This window comes from Alternaria alternata, assembly GCF_001642055.1.
Source record: "Alternaria alternata strain SRC1lrK2f unplaced genomic scaffold CC77scaffold_9, whole genome shotgun sequence".
NCBI lineage: Eukaryota > Fungi > Ascomycota > Dothideomycetes > Pleosporales > Pleosporaceae > Alternaria > Alternaria alternata.
In genome coordinates this window covers 1016137-1032959 of record NW_017306198.1, presented here as the reverse complement: position 1 = coordinate 1032959, position 16823 = coordinate 1016137, and the positions used below count along the sequence as shown (strand labels likewise).

At 50.1% G+C, this 16823-nt stretch overlaps 5 protein-coding genes across 5 annotated transcripts; 3 read left to right on the top strand and 2 right to left on the bottom strand.

Moving 5' to 3' along the window:
• Positions 1-906: 906 nt before the first annotated feature.
• Positions 907-2394, bottom strand: CC77DRAFT_1020140 (glucan 1,3-beta-glucosidase precursor). The gene is made up of 2 exons (XM_018524986.1): positions 1733-2394; positions 907-1682 (listed from the first exon to the last, which is right to left on the bottom strand). Exons 1-2 carry the CDS (start codon positions 2288-2290, stop codon positions 921-923), a joined length of 1320 nt encoding a protein of 439 aa, XP_018386772.1. The 5' UTR covers positions 2291-2394; the 3' UTR covers positions 907-920.
• A 3724-nt stretch (positions 2395-6118) lies between these two features.
• On the top strand, positions 6119-9807 carry CC77DRAFT_1030936 (hypothetical protein; the record flags this gene model as incomplete). Its single annotated transcript, XM_018526622.1, has 6 exons — positions 6119-6454; positions 6508-7876; positions 7928-8323; position 8391; positions 8678-9625; positions 9681-9807. The coding sequence occupies 6 exons, from the start codon at positions 6119-6121 to the stop codon at positions 9805-9807; spliced, it is 3177 nt and encodes a 1058-aa protein (XP_018386771.1).
• Positions 9808-10042: 235 nt separating this feature from the next.
• CC77DRAFT_1020137 (hypothetical protein) lies at positions 10043-11178 on the top strand. Its single transcript, XM_018524985.1, has 2 exons — positions 10043-10174; positions 10269-11178. Exon 2 carries the CDS (start codon positions 10376-10378, stop codon positions 10850-10852), a length of 477 nt encoding a protein of 158 aa, XP_018386770.1. The 5' UTR covers positions 10043-10174; positions 10269-10375; the 3' UTR covers positions 10853-11178.
• Positions 10940-14722, bottom strand: CC77DRAFT_1061033 (hypothetical protein; the record flags this gene model as incomplete). Its single annotated transcript, XM_018528385.1, has 3 exons — positions 10940-11801; positions 11881-14378; positions 14456-14722. 3 exons carry the CDS (start codon positions 14720-14722, stop codon positions 10940-10942), a joined length of 3627 nt encoding a protein of 1208 aa, XP_018386769.1.
• An 885-nt stretch (positions 14723-15607) lies between these two features.
• CC77DRAFT_962256 (hypothetical protein) lies at positions 15608-16787 on the top strand. Its single transcript, XM_018535640.1, has one exon. The coding sequence runs from the start codon at positions 15718-15720 to the stop codon at positions 16324-16326; it is 609 nt and encodes a 202-aa protein (XP_018386768.1). The 5' UTR covers positions 15608-15717; the 3' UTR covers positions 16327-16787.
• The last annotated feature ends 36 nt before the right edge of the window (positions 16788-16823 follow it).

The window sequence follows — 16823 nt, the reverse complement described above, 5'->3', positions numbered from 1 at the left end:
GTTATTGGGTGATATACCGCCTGCAAGGCCTGGGTTGGTGTTAAATGCAGCACTCTGCGATTCCTCCATGCAGAGTTGAATTGAATATTTACCTTAGGGTAATCGCAACGACATGCTTCCGTGACCAATTAAAAGAGGGCAAAAGCTTAGCCGCTTTCAGATTCACCAGGCGGGCCACAAAAACGTATCCCACCAAACTAATGACTAGAGATGCTATTGACGACTTTTGTCCGGGCTTCAGTGTGATTACTAAGAACACTTCTGCAAGGCAGGCATGGTACTATAATGTATATGCATTCGCTCCCATAAGTAAGTGCTTTCAATAGACACCCCTATAACTCATCCTCAATCTTGACTACGTCCATTTGTTTCCAACTTTAATGCTAACGTTTCACTTATGATTTGTAGCCCCGTCCGTTACACTAGCTGACATAAACATTCAACCTCTCTAAACGGTCAACGTCGGCACTCTACCGTTGCCGCTAGCACAACCCTCCTCAGTCGCCTGACCTCTTCGATCTGCGAGAAAGAGTTAGAACTTCGACATGCACTCTTTGTCGATCGCGACCGGCCGTCGCACGAAAAAGGATCACACGGTGCAGTCTCACCGCTCGTTCATTGGGTTTTAGGAGTCGCGATTACCTTGGCATGAGATGCCTACATACTTGGCGTTGTGGCGATATCTTGGAGTAAGGAGAATATCACTATAATCGCGCTTGCAATATGGTCGTTTAGAAATGTAATGAAGCAACATCATTCGATGATGCGGTAATATAAACTATGGCTTAAAGGTAAAGTATCGTAACAAGAAGAATGTTGCTAATCGTGTCGTGGTCGACTAAGCACTAGAAAATGGAAAAAACTCAGACTGACCCCCTTCATGCGCGGAACCGCAAGCACGAGGAGGCATTATCAAAATCCTACTTTCTTCCCCATGACCTCCTTCTTTTGCCAAAGTACGTCTTGCAGACGTCTTGGTTTGCACTAGCGTCTAGTCCTGCCGCGGAGGTCGGAACCCATTGCTTGTAGACCAGGTAACTGTAATCCCATCGTGGGTCATTGAGTTGTGTCCTCCATGTCCAGAAGATCCAGCCGTTGGTCTTCTCATAGAGTCTCTGCTGAGCGATGAACCACTGCTTGTAGAACGGAATGTTGTTATCGTTCTTCCAGTCAAATTCGGTAGTGTACTCATTGGCAACGGTAAGACTCCACTCTTGCACGATCTTGGGGTTATCGCCATCGGTCTGGCGGTTGTCCGTGTAGCACGTGTAGTACATGTAGTCACCTTGGGTGGCGCTGGGGTTGTTGGAGGTTACCGCTCCGCCGACGTAGTTGTGATCATCAAAGATTATCTTGGAGTCTGATGGGAGGTTGGACTTGGGATTGCCGGCACCCCATTGTGAATCCATAAATTGGACGTGAAGGCGCTGGTCATCGGAGATACCCAAGGAATTCTCAGCGTTGCGGACAGCAGCAAGAGCTTGTGGGTAGTATTTTTGCGTCAAGGTATCTTTCTCAGCCTGTGGCATACCACCTTTGTCACGTGAGGTCTGCGGCTCGTTGACGACCTCGATGATACCGACAGTGGCTCTATATGAAGGAGTGTTATGAATACGTTTGGTCATCCAGTCGAGCCACTTTGTAGCGCGGTCGTAATTGGCTTGGGAGAAGAAGCCTGGAAGGTATGCTTCAGGAAGACACTGCAATAGACATAAGCATTGACTCAAGATAGATCTAGTACTCGAAGACTTACCTGCCCAGTGAACGCATCGCCCACCTTTTGCGAACCAGGCGCACCGTGTAGGTCAATGACCACGAACATACCCAGATCCGCAGCTTTCTGGATAACGGCATCAAGGTACTTCAGATCCATCTCAGGGAAATGCTCGCCGCTGCCTACCAGGCTGTGAAGACTCCAGTATCCGATTGGAATACGAATGGTGTTCAGACCAGCATTATGGATATCTTGTATCATGCTTGGAGTGATCCAGCGAGAGTAATGACCGTTGAAAGCAGTGTTTGCTTGAGACTGGCCAAGCTTGTTGACACAGTCGAATTCGGAGCAGGAGTCACCACAGCCCATGTCTGACCACTCTTGGTTCATCATCCATGGCTCTGACAGTAGCCAACCGCCAAGGTTGACTCCACGAATCTTCCAACTCGGAAGTGAATGGGCACGTTTGCTCAAATAGTTGCTGGTGCGGTTGAAGGCTGGAAGTTCGCGGTCCGCAGGCATCCAAGCCTGAACACCGGCTGCAAACAGACAGGTTAGAAGAGTTGTACTCTTCATGATGAGGCGGGGTTGAATATGGGGTATCTAAGTATAGAAGAGAAGTTGCTTTTTCCCACCTGAAACAGGAAAGGGTGCTCGGACTTGAACTGCTGGAATGAATGTCCAATTGCTTGACTGTTACACTGTGCAACTGGAGGACTATATAACTTTTTCACGGATCTTCGACTGATCGTGCTAAGCGGCACGAAGACACCACATCGTGAATCCACATGGGGCAAATTGCCAAAGGGGCTCCTGGCTGACGAAAGAGGCGCAAGGCCGGCCATGCAATCTAAGATACTTCACCGGTCCGGTGTTCGAGTTTGCGAATCATGATGGGGTTGCTAGCCCCCAGAATGGACCACATCGTCCGAGGATCTTCTGGATATCCTGTAAGCCGCTGAAGTAGACCAGGGTAGAGCTCATAACGTCGTATGAAAGCAGGCAATGGAGTGACATCGTTCGTTCTCCTTCACGAAGATCAGCTGTAGTAGTCATGAAGTTGATGTATAGTACGCTGCTAGCAGGATCAGGCGACCACGAAGACAGTGCGAGGTGGAGCGACACGGCTCGTTCACTGGCGATTTGCCTCGTCGCCTGACACCACCACAGCTTCGTGAGGTTCGGAAGAGTTAGGAAGGGGCTAAAGATATTCTGGTACACGTACAGTCAGCGACCAAGTTAAGACCGTAAGAAGAAGGAGGTGTAACAAATCTTTCGGCTAAATCCAAGTTCGAAGAGCAGTGAATGTAGAATAGCTCTTATTCGCTACTAGCAAGAGGCGTGGAAATTGCGATGGCCTAACCGAACTGAGGCGGTTTCAAAACCAGAAGCGGAAATAAGCTATTACAAGAACTGGAGGTCTGAGAGTTTCTCCTTCACCACCCACATAGCGGCCCGTTGCGCGGATCTTTGCTCAAATAGTAGACACACCTCGCTAATTTGGACACCTTTTTGCTACTTGCCGTCAAAACAAAAGCTTCCGAGAAAGATGCAATACTGGCGGTTTGACCAAGTCGATACTATTATGAGATAATGTACCAAACTCATTACTTTCTCTCAGCTTCTCATCTGGGTAATGTCGGCGACCACCATTATTAGCACGATTACCATGAGTGTTCGTACTCGGTCACCGGCTCTGTCCTTCCGCGGCGGGCCGTCATGGCGTTTAGGTTTCAAAACGGTTTTGTATCGACAGCGAAGAATGTGCAAGTCTGCAAGTCATGCTTGTGGAAAGGCTGCCTGGTTGACAACCCAACGGCTGCTACATGGCGCCAGTCGGGCATGCATGCCTCCTGCGATATCACTAGGTAACGCTTGCTCGATAATCAAGCTTCACTCCGCGGTCTCATGCACCAGCGTTCTAGATGAATGCTACCCCAGATGGCCAAGATGCAGACTACACTTTAGTTGGCAGAATTAATCTCGAGCCGCTTGCCTGGTATTCGCCCTCACCACTCAGGGCTCTGTTGCGGTCAACACAGTAGTCTAAAGTCACGCGCTTACCGCCGTTCCTCCGGGGGAAGGTATCCTGATCGTCCTCGTTGCCGGTGTCAAGCGTGGTTTTGAGGTCTCGTGTTCGCCTGCCGTGGGTCTAAAGATCTGAAGCGTTAGCCTCGGCAAATATACTCAGTATTCTAGCACCACCATGCCGTGGTGTCGTATTAACCAGATGGAGGGTAGTTGTTTGTAGAGTCACGGATGGTCCCTGCAGGCGGGCGCTTAGGTAGGTTGTATGGGGAAAGCTAGACTAAAGGGGCAGGTTGGGTGTACCTGAGCCGTGTGACGTCACTTACTTGGCAGCACCGGGCAGATCTTTGCCGGTCGAGGCCGATTTCGATGTCTTCCCCAATGTGTTCCAGGAAAATCCAGCAACCTGGTCTGAGGACAACCAAGTCGATCAAGAGGGAGACTAGAAAGACCTGTAAATTCTAAACATCGTCTCATGACCTGTCGCAGATCCGCGACTGCAATGTCCTCGACGAATATCTGGAAAGATTGGCAAACTTTCTTCTTCTTCTTTTTTCCAATAGTTTATTGATGGCCTATTATGGCCATCGTGATCGAGTGGCGTCATCGAGTCTTCATCCTACACTCCACGGGTGTTATCAGTCGCGCAACGAGTGACGAATAACACTCGTCATTCGTGTTAGACTGGTCTCTGCTGCGAATGTTGAAAACCTTGTTGTGGTTTCGGAGACAAGGCCAGTTTTCAGGAAGCTCACCACCATTCTTTCTTGGGGAAGATATGTCCCCTCAGAGCCAATAGTAAAATCCAATGTGAAGCACTTGTTCCGAAGAGCAGTCTGAAGTCCTCTCCGCTGACATCCTCACTCGATAGTTGGAATGAACTTTACGACAACCTGGAAAGTCACGTTGACAAGGTGAGGTGTGAAACAAGGTTAGTATCTTGTGTCCGGGAGTAACGCATCGCCTCGATGATGAAGTACCAAGTCCGAAGCTTGATACCTCTCCCCAGAATCGTTGTTAGTAGACTTCAGCACTGTAGTATGATATCAGTAAGAAGAGGATTGGTACTGTACAGAACTCATTATATCGCTTGACTTTCTGAAGAGACATCGCACGTTTGTTGTTGGTACGAGATAGAGCGCAGGTGGTACCTTGTGTTTGCAGTACTGATATCGCAAGCAGCCTTGCATTCTTACAGGACTGCCAACCACTCACCGTTCCTAAACCTCTAAGCGGAACTCCATCTCATGGCATATGAGCGCCTTTCGTGTTCAACAGTTTACGCCACAGCGAGACAAGAGGGATATGGAGACTCTTGACCCTTTCATTAAGATATTGTGAGTCTGCGCTGGGACGCGTCAGATTTCGGTATCATCCCGAGTTCGAGGTAATAGTCGATTCTCAGAGACGGAATATAACGATGCACAAAATATCTTCCAGGCTTCTAAGAACGCTCGATTTGATGTCTGCGAGGAAGTAGACCCGGGAGATATGGAGTTCGGATAGATCGTTCGCACCTTTGGTGGTCCCTTGTAAGTGAGAGAGTTCTTGAGCGATGAATGTAGCGAGGAGACTGATGAAGACGATGATGCGATTGAAGAAGTAGAGTCGAAAGAAAACATGGCGAAGAGACGGAGACGGATGCAGAAGGGTAGGGAGTACCATATGACTGGTGTTTGTAGCCTCCTGGCTTTATTATGAAGAGATGTTTGCTCGAGGACGCAGCTTGGATCCGTCATGTTACAAGGTCTGTAATCAAAGTTAGCGACTATGTCCACGTTACAAGACCATGTTCAGGTCTACCTTCCGATCCGTATCCTGAAGAGTCTCATGTAGTTGCTTTGCTGTATTCTGAATCTGCGATAGCGGACTTGACAGGCCGAAGAATCGGACCTTCTTGTCCGACACGAGACGTCATGACCGTCTACCCACAATGTTCTGTCGGTTGGACCTACCGCTTCAAGATGCCGCGATAGCACTCATTACTCTTATGAAAATAACGTGATATAACAGACAGCGTCCAAAGATGGTAGCTATTGCACAAGCGATGCATCAAACTGAATTGCCCAGAGGGCGACGTGCGTGGAGAAGTGGGGCAGACTAACTGAAACTGGCGCGATAGTCCCGCGGCCTCTGCTTATCGCGTCGATAACAGCGTTTGAGACCGCCAGTTGACAGTTGGAAATATTTTAATGCAACAATGACTTATCTGATTGGCGAACGAGCAGCGGTTGAGTCAATAGACATACGTTTGAGATCGCGCTGCTGAGCCGTTGGGTCATTGATCTGTCACGAAAGTATAAAGACCCCGCTGGACCCTGATAGCTTCGAACAGTAAGTCTGCCTCAACGACCTCTACAACAACACATCTCTGCAATGGCCCTCGATCGACTGAAGCAAGCAGCGTCACACATAACGGGAATTGGAGAGCCTCCACACCCGTTCGATCCTTTGAGTGAATCCGAGATTGAGCGCGCAGTCGCTATCATCAGAAAAGAGCACAACGATGTGTTCTTCAACGCCATCACGTTGTTGGAACCGCGTAAGGCAGAGATGATGAAATGGCTAAAAGATCCCGAGCACACACCACGACCACATCGAGTTGCCGATGTAGTTTGCATTGGCCGCGGAAGCAAGGTGTACGATGGACATGCAGATTTGACTGAAGGCAAGATTGTCACATGGGCATTGACTGATGACGTGCAACCACTTGTAAGTTGGGAAGAAAACTCAATGCACGGGACCCTCCTTTGACCTAGATTCAGATTACTATGGAGGATTTGCAAATAGTAGAGACGATTGTGCGGAAAGATCCGAAGGTTATCGAACAATGTGGCATAATCGGTATCCCACCGGAGGACATGCACAAGGTCTACTGCGACCCGTGGACTATTGGCTACGATGAACGCTTCGGCACCAAAGTCCGTCTTCAGCAAGCCCTCATGTACTACCGTCCACACGTTGATGACTGCCAATACACGTACCCGTTGGATTTCTGCCCTATCTATAACTCCGACACCCAAGAGATCATCCACATTGATGTTCCACCAGTCCGAAGACCTCTCAACCAGGCTCCACCGAACAACTATCATGCAGCTGCTATCGAAGCTGAAGGTGGGTTTAAGACCGATTTGAAACCCATCAACATCACACAGCCGGAAGGCGTCTCATTCAAACTTGATGGGCGATATATTAGTTGGGCGAACTGGAAGCTGCATATTGGCTTCAACTACCGCGAAGGCCTAGTCCTGTCCAACATCACGTTCAACGATAAAGGCACTGTTCGCGATACCTTCTGGCGCCTCTCACTTGCGGAGATGGTGGTGCCGTACGGTAATCCAGACCATCCACACCAGCGCAAACACGCCTTTGACCTTGGAGAATATGGTGGCGGATACATGACCAACTCGTTAAGCCTGGGCTGTGATTGCAAGGGCGCAATCCACTACATGGACGCAGCATTTGTCAATCGCGCCGGCCAGGCAACGACCATTAAGAACGCTATTTGCATTCACGAAGAAGATGCCGGTATTCTGTTCAAGCACACAGATTTCCGCGATGATAGCGTTACTGTCACTCGTGCTCGCAAACTCATCATCTCACAGATCTTCACTGCTGCGAATTACGAGTACTGCGTATACTGGATCTTCCATCTAGATGGAACCATTCAACTGGAGATTAAGCTTACCGGAATTCTGAATACATATGCGATGCTACCGGGCGAAGATTTGAAAGGCTGGGGAACGGAGGTCTACCCTGGCGTGAATGCGCATAACCACCAGCACTTGTTCTGCATGCGCATAGATCCAAACGTGGACGGCCCAGAGAACACTGTGTTTATGGTGGACGCAGTACGTGGCGAAGGCGAAGTCGGCAGTGCGGAGAACAAGTACGGCAACGCCTTCTACGCGAAGAAGACAAAGCTCAGCACCCCTGAGCAAGCGGCGACTGACTACAATGGCGCCACGAGCAGAACATGGGAAATGGCCAACACCAACAAGCTGAACCCGTATAGTAAGAAGCCGGCTTCTTATAAGCTGGTGAGCAGGGAAGTGCCTGATCTGCTACCCAAGCCCGGAAGTTTGGTGTGGAAGAGAGCGGGTTTTGCGAGACATGCAGTGCATGTCACCAAATGTAGGTCTCATCTGGAAATCGCGTACAAAGACATAAACTAACGTCTTGTAGACGATGACACGCAGCTCCACCCAGCAGGCCGTCACGTCCCGCAGACCTCTGGCGAACCGTCTCAAGGCATCCCCGCCTGGATCGAGGCTAACCCCCACGAGAACCTTGACAATACTGATGTCGTCTTGTGGCACACATTCGGAATTACACATTTCCCATCGCCGGAAGACTTCCCCATCATGCCTGCTGAGCCGATGACGCTGTTGCTGAGACCTCGCAATTTCTTCACACGCAACCCTTGTATGGATGTTCCCCCTAGCTATTGCAGCGTTCCGAGCGGCGTCAAGCAGGGCAGCACATTGGTAGATAAACTTTCTCGCCTGGCGTTTGGAGAGGAGAAGAAGCCTGAAAGCACTGCTGCTTCGACCTGTTGCTCGGATCAGAAGTTTGGGGCAGGTGTGTAGTCTGAGTATGTCATGTACGTTTAATTTATAGTGTGAATGCAGCATTTACTTCCGCTAAGTGTTCGTTGCGTGTCTTTATGTGTAAGAGGTTCATATGTGCCGCCCCGGCAGACCGTCGCAGTGTGCTCCATGCCTTGCTATGTCGGCAATGCGCGGCGATGCACCAAATGACGTAGCCCACGCGAGCTGTCCGCGGGTCGTTCCGATGGCAGGTCCAAGCTTCCACCGAGTCCACATCCGATAACTTCTCTCCCCCACGATTGTTGGCGGCGTCTGCACCACCGCGTGACAGCAGCCATGATATAGCATCCTTCACTCCACCAACACAGTGCCGTCCTGATCCTAGCAAGTCTGAGGATGTTCTTGCCGGTTTCGACTGCCTACCATCCGAGCCCGCAATGCCCCGCGCATTTCCACCCGTAGAGCAAAATGATAAAACGAAACGAGCAAACGCGCCTAGGAGCCCTTTATCAGCATCTCTTGTTGAGAGTATAGCCGGATTCAGCGCCGGTGTCGTCTCTTGCCTCGCCGCGCATCCACTCGACTTGTTGAAGAACCGACTGCAGCTCAATACACAAAGCCGATCGCGACCTGGTGACTCGTATCGAATACTTCGAAACGTCATCAAGGACGAAGGGGGCGTACGCGCATTGTACAGAGGGCTATGGCCAAACTTGTTGGGCAACAGTCTAGGCTGGGGCTTGTACTTCCTCTTCTATGGCAATCTGAAAGAACTATTCCAAAGTAGAAGGCAAAAAGGAGAGCATCTTGGGAGTGCTGAGTTCTTTTCCGCGAGCATCATTGCTGGTATGTTGAGGAACGGTACTCTGATGTGCCTTACTGACCGTTTGCTAGGCCTTCTCACTGGAGCTTGCACAAACCCTATATGGGTAGTGAAAACCCGTATGCTTGAGCGCGGCGCGAATCATCCCTCTGCATACAAGTCGATGACCTTTGGTCTCCGTCACGTATACGAAACTCGAGGATTGACGGGGCTATGGGCAGGCTTTTTGCCTTCGTCTCTGGGTGTACTACATGGTGCAGTACAATTTAGCATTTATGAGAATATGAAGAAGAGACGGGGAACACATATTGGCGGGCAAGATAAGCTAAGCAATTGGGAGTACGTCTACATGAGCGGCGGAAGCAAACTACTAGCTGGAGCGATCACGTATCCGTATCAGCCAATAAGAGCGAGGTTGCAACAGTACAATGCCGCTCAGCAGTACAACGGACTGCTGGATGTGCTTAGAAAGACTTACCAGAACGAAGGATTCCTGGCGTTCTACAAAGGGTAAGAAATTCCTCTGCATTCTACACCTGATGTATAGCGAAGCTAACCTTCACAGTGTTATTCCCAATACGCTGCGAGTTATTCCAACCACTGTCGTCACGTTCCTGGTTTACGAAAACACCAAATTATATTTGCCAAAGGTCTTTGACGACGACGAGCAGCAAAGCCACGACGAAGACTAGGTCATAGAATACGCGCACGCGGTTGCCTTTTTATCACTAGCTTATGACACGATATCTGCCTCTGCAATGCGACCGCTGTAGACAAAATCGACACTATACGCTTGAAAGCTGAAAGCGCGTTACGCGTGTAAATCCCGTGAGATATATCGAAGTAGACGTAATGATTCATTGGTGAAAGAAGGCAGTAGCTGCGCAGTATCAGCATTCACTCAGCTGTAATAAAAGGCGTTTGCGTATCTGCATCGCCTCTAATCAAACTTTCAGCCTGGCACAAGCGAGTCCCCCACTTCAGTCGCAACCGCAAGTATTTGCGAGAGGCTCAAATCTCTACTACTCAAGCCTCATTATAGAGTTGAGCTTCTGCGCGGTCAGTCACGTCTTTTTCAACTTTCTTTTGCATGTCAATAGATCCTTTTCATGTGGTAGTGAACCCCATGAACACTGAAGCTTACGAATAGCAGTGACGTTTCTCCACACGAAAGCCATATCGAGTTTACATACTGACCGCAGCTCCACCTCAGCCGTATTGTAACCGCACCGGACAGGCCCCATTTCACTGCTAGCACCAATGGATCCACCAAACAAGCTTCCACAGCGTAAGCCATCCATACTCGGGATGCACAACAAGTATCGATCGGCACATCGCACGCCACCCGATAGCATATATCCTTCGACTTCCACGTCTTCTCAGCCGTACAACTCTCGGCCTCAACGTCGTCGCCTAGGTCTGCGTAGTTTCTTCAGCAAGCCACACGAGCCAGAAGCACAGTCTCCAGTACTCACGTCTCCTTCGTCATCTTCAGCAATGCCACCGTCTCTGCCTCTGATCCCAAAGTTTACCAAGGCATTTGTCAACGCCTTGAATTCTTCACAACTCTGCGATTTCCTTACTTGGTTGTTGTATCATGATATTGCTGAACTTCCCGAAGTTCCTGAGGCTTGGTACAAGTGGATCAATACTGTCCCAGATAGCCGTGTCCCCAGATGCTTTCACTTTGTTGAGTTTGTGACGGAATTGTTCGACGGCATTCATAATTTTCTGTGATAAGGACGACTTGTTACTGGAAGTAACCAAACCAAGATGTGTCTGGAAGTTATATGCAAGCAGACGATTGACGTAGGCATCAAACATCTACTTCAGGACGTCTAGGCGGCTCAATGTATCGCGCTTCTTACTAGAGCGTGGGGATCCTCCTAGAAATACCTTGAATACAAGAGGACGAATACCCAGCGCTGTATGTTCATGATCTGTATCGTCTGATACGTCGTCGTTGGAGTTTTTGTCAACAACACTCTCTGTTGCTAGCTTGCCAGTCGAATCGGTACTGTTGAAATAGGGTGCCATCGACCTCCAGTGGTCGTACACTGGTGTACCGGCAATGTGGTTGTCCCCAGTATCATGCAGTCTGGTCCAGAAGATGAAGGGCTGTTCAACGTGGTATGTCGACATGTCCATGAACCTCTGACGATAATATCGGAAGACAGCTGATGCTAGACTTTTGGTAGTCTGTTTCGGTGTCCAATATGACACAACACTGTCCTGGTAGTAGTTGTGATATACCTTGATGAGACACAGTTCCTCAAGACCACTGCTCGTACTCGATGCCGTCGGCTCCAGAGGTGTGATAAACACTTCGTAGGCGGCATTGATCATATTGACGGCGAGTTCTTGAGTTGCAGGGATCCGAACATTTCGATGCCGTAGCTCGTAGCTCGTGTAGCGGCCCTTGGTCAGACGAAAGGCAATTTCCCATAGGTCTGCTGCCTTCAACTCGCGTGGCAAGTCCATCGATCGCGTTTCGAGTGGTGATCTGAAAGTGATCCGCATTGTGCTGGAAGAGGGTCTCGTCCTGTTGCCCGATTGCGTATACTTTGCCATGATGTCAGAACTATTCATGTATGCAGTAATCTGCTCCTGCATATGTACGTTGGGTCGTAGATCGTTGCTAGGAAGGATCAAGTTTGTAAACGGCGAACGCTCGTTGAACCGAAGCCTAGAGAAAATTTAGGTAAGCAATTGATCACACGCACTCATACAAAGCGAGGCTACAAGGAAGTCACATGTCCACTTACCACCGTTCAATTTCTTTCCGCTCATAGGTGAACCCGTCCACAGTAGTCACAGGATCTTCCATCACATTACTGCTGATGGGGCAATGATACTCGGGCGGTACCTCAAATCCAGGGCTCTCAGTGGTAGAGAGAGTCTTGTGTAGCTTGGGAATTGCCTCGCCTGGCCTCCATGTTAGCGGATCCGATACCGACACATTACCGAGGCAAGCAATAAGCCATGCACAAAGCAGGCTCCTGTACTTTTGCAAGCGTAAGGAACGATTATTGAGAACGTTCATATCGCGATCGATGATTTCCGATCGAGTACGATAGTAATATTGGCTGGCCTGCTGCCTGAGACCTTCCAATTGTTTTCTCTTCGATTCTATCTGCTGATCGAGGAGTTGTTTGAGGATCTCGAACACCTTCTCGGCGTTCTGACGGCGGTGGTAATCATCTTTACCCGTGCCGACGATAGCAATGAAGTCGTCGTACGATTCGTGAGAGCGAATATACTCTTTCAGCTCATCAGGGCCAGGTAAATCGAAAGCACTGTTCTCTTCTACCGGCGCTTGAGGGGGGGCTACGGTGGACCGCACCTGTTCCTGCATCTCTTCTTCCGCATCTTCGCTGTTCTGTATGTCATCGAAACCGCAACGCTCATCCATACTTGATGACAGGTCGACACATATCATTGTTATTTCGTCCGGAGCAGTCAATTTACGATGACTATCGCCATAGGCCTCAAAGACAATGGACCCATCAGCTTTGCGTTGGGCAAGGATCGGTTCCAATAACTGTGTAATGATCGAAACGTCCACGGCCTCTTCTTCACGCATACTAGCTGGCCGGAACATGAGAATATCTCTGCCTGCCTCGGCACAACCTGCACGCCCCACGTATACAGCCAGGAAGCCATCTCTGTCCAGAGTCAAGACGGGAGCAGAGGCAGAAGCCAGACGAGCTGGCGGAATGACACTTAGTTGGTTGCGGCTGCAGAGGTTGGCCAGGTATGTGAGGTCAACATACTCCGCAGGTGAAATGACATTCTTGACGTCATTACTGTCCACATAGCGTGAGCTGGTCCTAACGGCATCGGGGTCAAATACTAAGGCTTGTGTTCTAGTACCACCGGAAACTTTAGCAATCCGATCCCATGTTGAGTCGACTGTTGAGACCACTTTGCAACGGTCTCTGTTGATCCAGCTTAGAAGTCCTTGTTCCTCGAAAGCCTCGTGAAACCCAACATCGACGAGACCAGACATTGTCTGGACAGACTCCGAAAGTACCGGGTGCATAGTGATTAGGTTTCGTGGATCATAAACCTTCATCCCAATATATGGCAGCGTGGAACTTTCTTCCAAGTTGATTTTCATGTTCTTGGCCTTCTCTAGGATGAGACCGAAAAGCAGACGAGATCCTTCGAAGAATCGCTTCGGGTCAGAGCGGACAGTTTGCAGAGGGACGACGTTCTTGAGAACCTCGTATAAACACTGCGCTAACGCAGCCCGCTCAGGGAGTCCCGGAGTCTCGCCACGCATGAGGATGTGTGCGGCTCGGACAGCAGGAGGAAATCGTGTCAAGAGATGGATCATATGTAGGATCGAATCTCGTTGGCCATCTTCCATGCTCTGATCCCCTGTCAGTTCGGTGAAGACACGCAAGGTCGACAGGAGGCTGGCTAGCCCACGGTCAGTCTGGCCGATGTGGTGTTCCCAAGATTCTGACTTCTTGAAGATGCCAGCTTTTCCTTGATCAGCGCGTTCATTCTGACCTAGTGTCCATCGCTGCACGGCGTAGATATCAATAATGCCATTGACAGCGCAATCCTCCAGTCGCGCCGCTTCAATGGTAATGTCGGCATTGTGTGCAGTGATTTCGAGAGGGCACTCTGATGTGTGTATGTCGACGACCAATTCTCGCTGAGCTGCGTCATTCCCAGCTTGTCGGCCTTGATCTTGACGATGGGAATGGCATCGCTTCGAGCAAATGGCCATGATTGGGAGTTTAAGATAGCTCTTGTCTTCAGAAAGCTGCACACCTGTGTCCACAACACCTCCTAATACATTTGTAAATTTGTCGGTCAGCTTCCGCTCTAGAATACGCTCCATATAACCGTTCGTTGCCCGCTGAATCGTACTGAGCTTGTTGTCATCGACTGGAATGGCGACTACGACGTTGTTGGAGTGAACAAGAATAGCTGTATGGAGAGCATCGTGGTCTTCAGTTCTATCGACGTTGAGAACGGCATTCTCATCAATATTTCGAGCAAAGCTGCAATTGCACTCTAGAGCAGGACAGTCGCCCTCTTCCATCGGAAAGCCCAAGTGCTCTTGAACGAGACCTTTCAAATGCTTCAGGGTGCACTTAGTCGACACGGGTGTCGAGATCGGGTTGACGACATTAGTTCTGGATTGAGCTGACTCTGGGGTAACGACGCGGATACGCAGCGTCTTTGTCGATCCGCCAGACGTCGCCAATTGTGGTGGGGTGGAGGAAGCGGACTGTTCCTCGTGTATCTGAGGTACAATCAGTATTTGTTATGTGGGATGGTTGTCATTCTTTTGTGACGAGGTTAGCTTTAACGGTCACTTACGTCAATGACCGCATAGACAGTCTCTTTGGGGTCGGGTAGGACGTCGGAGAGGAGGTCCTCGAGATCCAGCATTGGTCCGTCATCCCTTTCCAAATGCAGTGTGATTTGGGGTTGCTTCGCGTCGGTGAGGCCCAGTTTTGTGGCTAAGGCTGGCAGGCGCGACGTGACACTATCATGCAAGGCTGAGCAGAGCTGAGATGACGACAGCACGACGAGCAAGCTCGCCCTTCTGCCTCCTGCTGCAACGTTGACGGTGTATCTTGCCATGTTTTGTGTGTGTGCATATGACTGGGTCATCCAATGTCGAGCCTGTGGTGAGGTGGGGGAGGACCTGGTGGGGCAGAGGTGGTGTAACTATAAGGGAAGGCACGTTTGCTCACGTGTTTGCGGTGGTCATTAGAACGTAAAACACAGGTCTAGAGCCACACTGAAGGAAACCGCAACTGCAAGGCAAGTGAGCCAACAACTGAGTAGTGGAAAGACAAAGGTTCTCGCAGATTAGACAGCATGATCATGTAAGCCTAGATATGTGTGACCAAGATCGATAGAAACACTCATTCGCGTGCAATTGGCACTTGCCAAATGCGCTCGCAATACATCACCACTAAACATCTCATTTGCGCTGTCAATGTTCAAGGATCGGAAGTAAACCGAACACTCACTGATAGTAGAAACCGCAAGGTCTGATTCCACACATGACGAACATGTACATATCATTCGTATGGCGTCATCCGTAGCCTCTCCTCTCCTAACGCCCAAAAGGTTTTCCCGTTTCTCGTTTTGTACATGAAGACTATGGTCATGACGCTTCCCTGTCACCTTGTGTCAAAAGCTCACGTATTCGTTTGGTGAGGATGGTTGTGATAACAGCTTCAATGAGACAAGAAACGGCGAGGGGGCAACTTGGAATCATCTCAACAAAAGGAACAAAGATGCCATGAAGCGTGACTGCGAGAAAGCACACAGTTATGCGCTTGTGGCGTTACGAGATTTGAGTCCCACCACCCTATTGATGCGAGTCGATGATGGGTAGGAGGATGAATGGCGCGTCGCGGTTGGACGCGACACAAGTGAAGTTGGCGAAAGAGACAAGACACGTGTTAGCGCGCATTTGTTATCGATAGCAATCCCGGGGAATTATCCAACTGTCCTCATCGCCCTCCACCCAAAACCACAACTTGCGCGAACTTGACCTCTACGCCAGCCACAATTCATACGGCCCTAACCCTACGAGTTTGATACACAACAAGCACATAGTCATCATGGAGTCACCGGATACTTTCACACTCCTACCTCTCGAGATGGACCCCAATACCACTGAGATCACCGCATCCCAGAGCCTTAGCAACGCCCTCGAGACCGAGCTAGCCGCTCTGAACAATCTGCACAGAAACCTGCTTCAAGTCGAGACACCCACAGGCACGCCCCCACCACCTGTTCCCGTCAACCCCAAGCGTTCCGCTCAAATCAATAAGCTGCGCGAGTCGGGCAACGCCGAATTCAGGAAAGGAAAGCCCGAGGAGGCAGGCAAGCTCTATACTCTCGCGGTCGATATGGCGCTCGCTCGCCCGGCATGGGAACCCTCAGGTCTGGTGAGAGAAGAGGTCTCCGGGCTGCTGAGCAACCGCGCACAGGCAAATATGGCACTTAAGAACTGGGCAGAGGGCGCCGTGGACGCAGAGGCTAGCGTGGAGATGAAGAAGGTCGGCAATGCAAAGGCCTGGTGGAGGCGGGGCAAGTGTCTGCTCGAGATGGGCAGATTGGACGAAGCGGCGCAATGGGTCAAGCAGGGCCTGGAATTCGAGGCTACCGAGCAAGATCTCGTGAACCTGAAGGACGAAATTGAGAGGAAGCAGAGAGGTGAATCTTAGGGTGTTCTCGGTAGGAGACTGTAATGCGCATCACCCATGTTTGGGTTTACAGCCTCATCGCTTTTGGTATTTGGATTAGATGAGGGTGGGGGAGACGTGGTCAACTGATGAGACGAGGGCTCACCTTGAGCATCTCAATGACGCATGGAGAGACTTCGTGCATTTTGGCCCCTTTGCACTGAGCGCAGAGGGAATGGGCATTGGCAAGGCGTTTGGCGCTGGAGGTCGTATACCAGGATTACAGAGCATCCGAGTCTTTAAGGCTTTGGGGGGTATTCATAGAGACTCCAATCAGAAGCAAATCTCTACAACCTGTATCATCTCTTGTAGATCGCAAAACCGCACTGGCTGCGTAGGATCAAGGGGTATATACGAACATGGATGGACTCGTATCTGACGTGTGGATGTGGGTGAGAGCGACGCCGAATTAGTCCCAGGCTTCTGCACTGCTGCCACGCGTCGAGTTTGAGCAGATTCGTGCTCAAGCGCTATTAAAT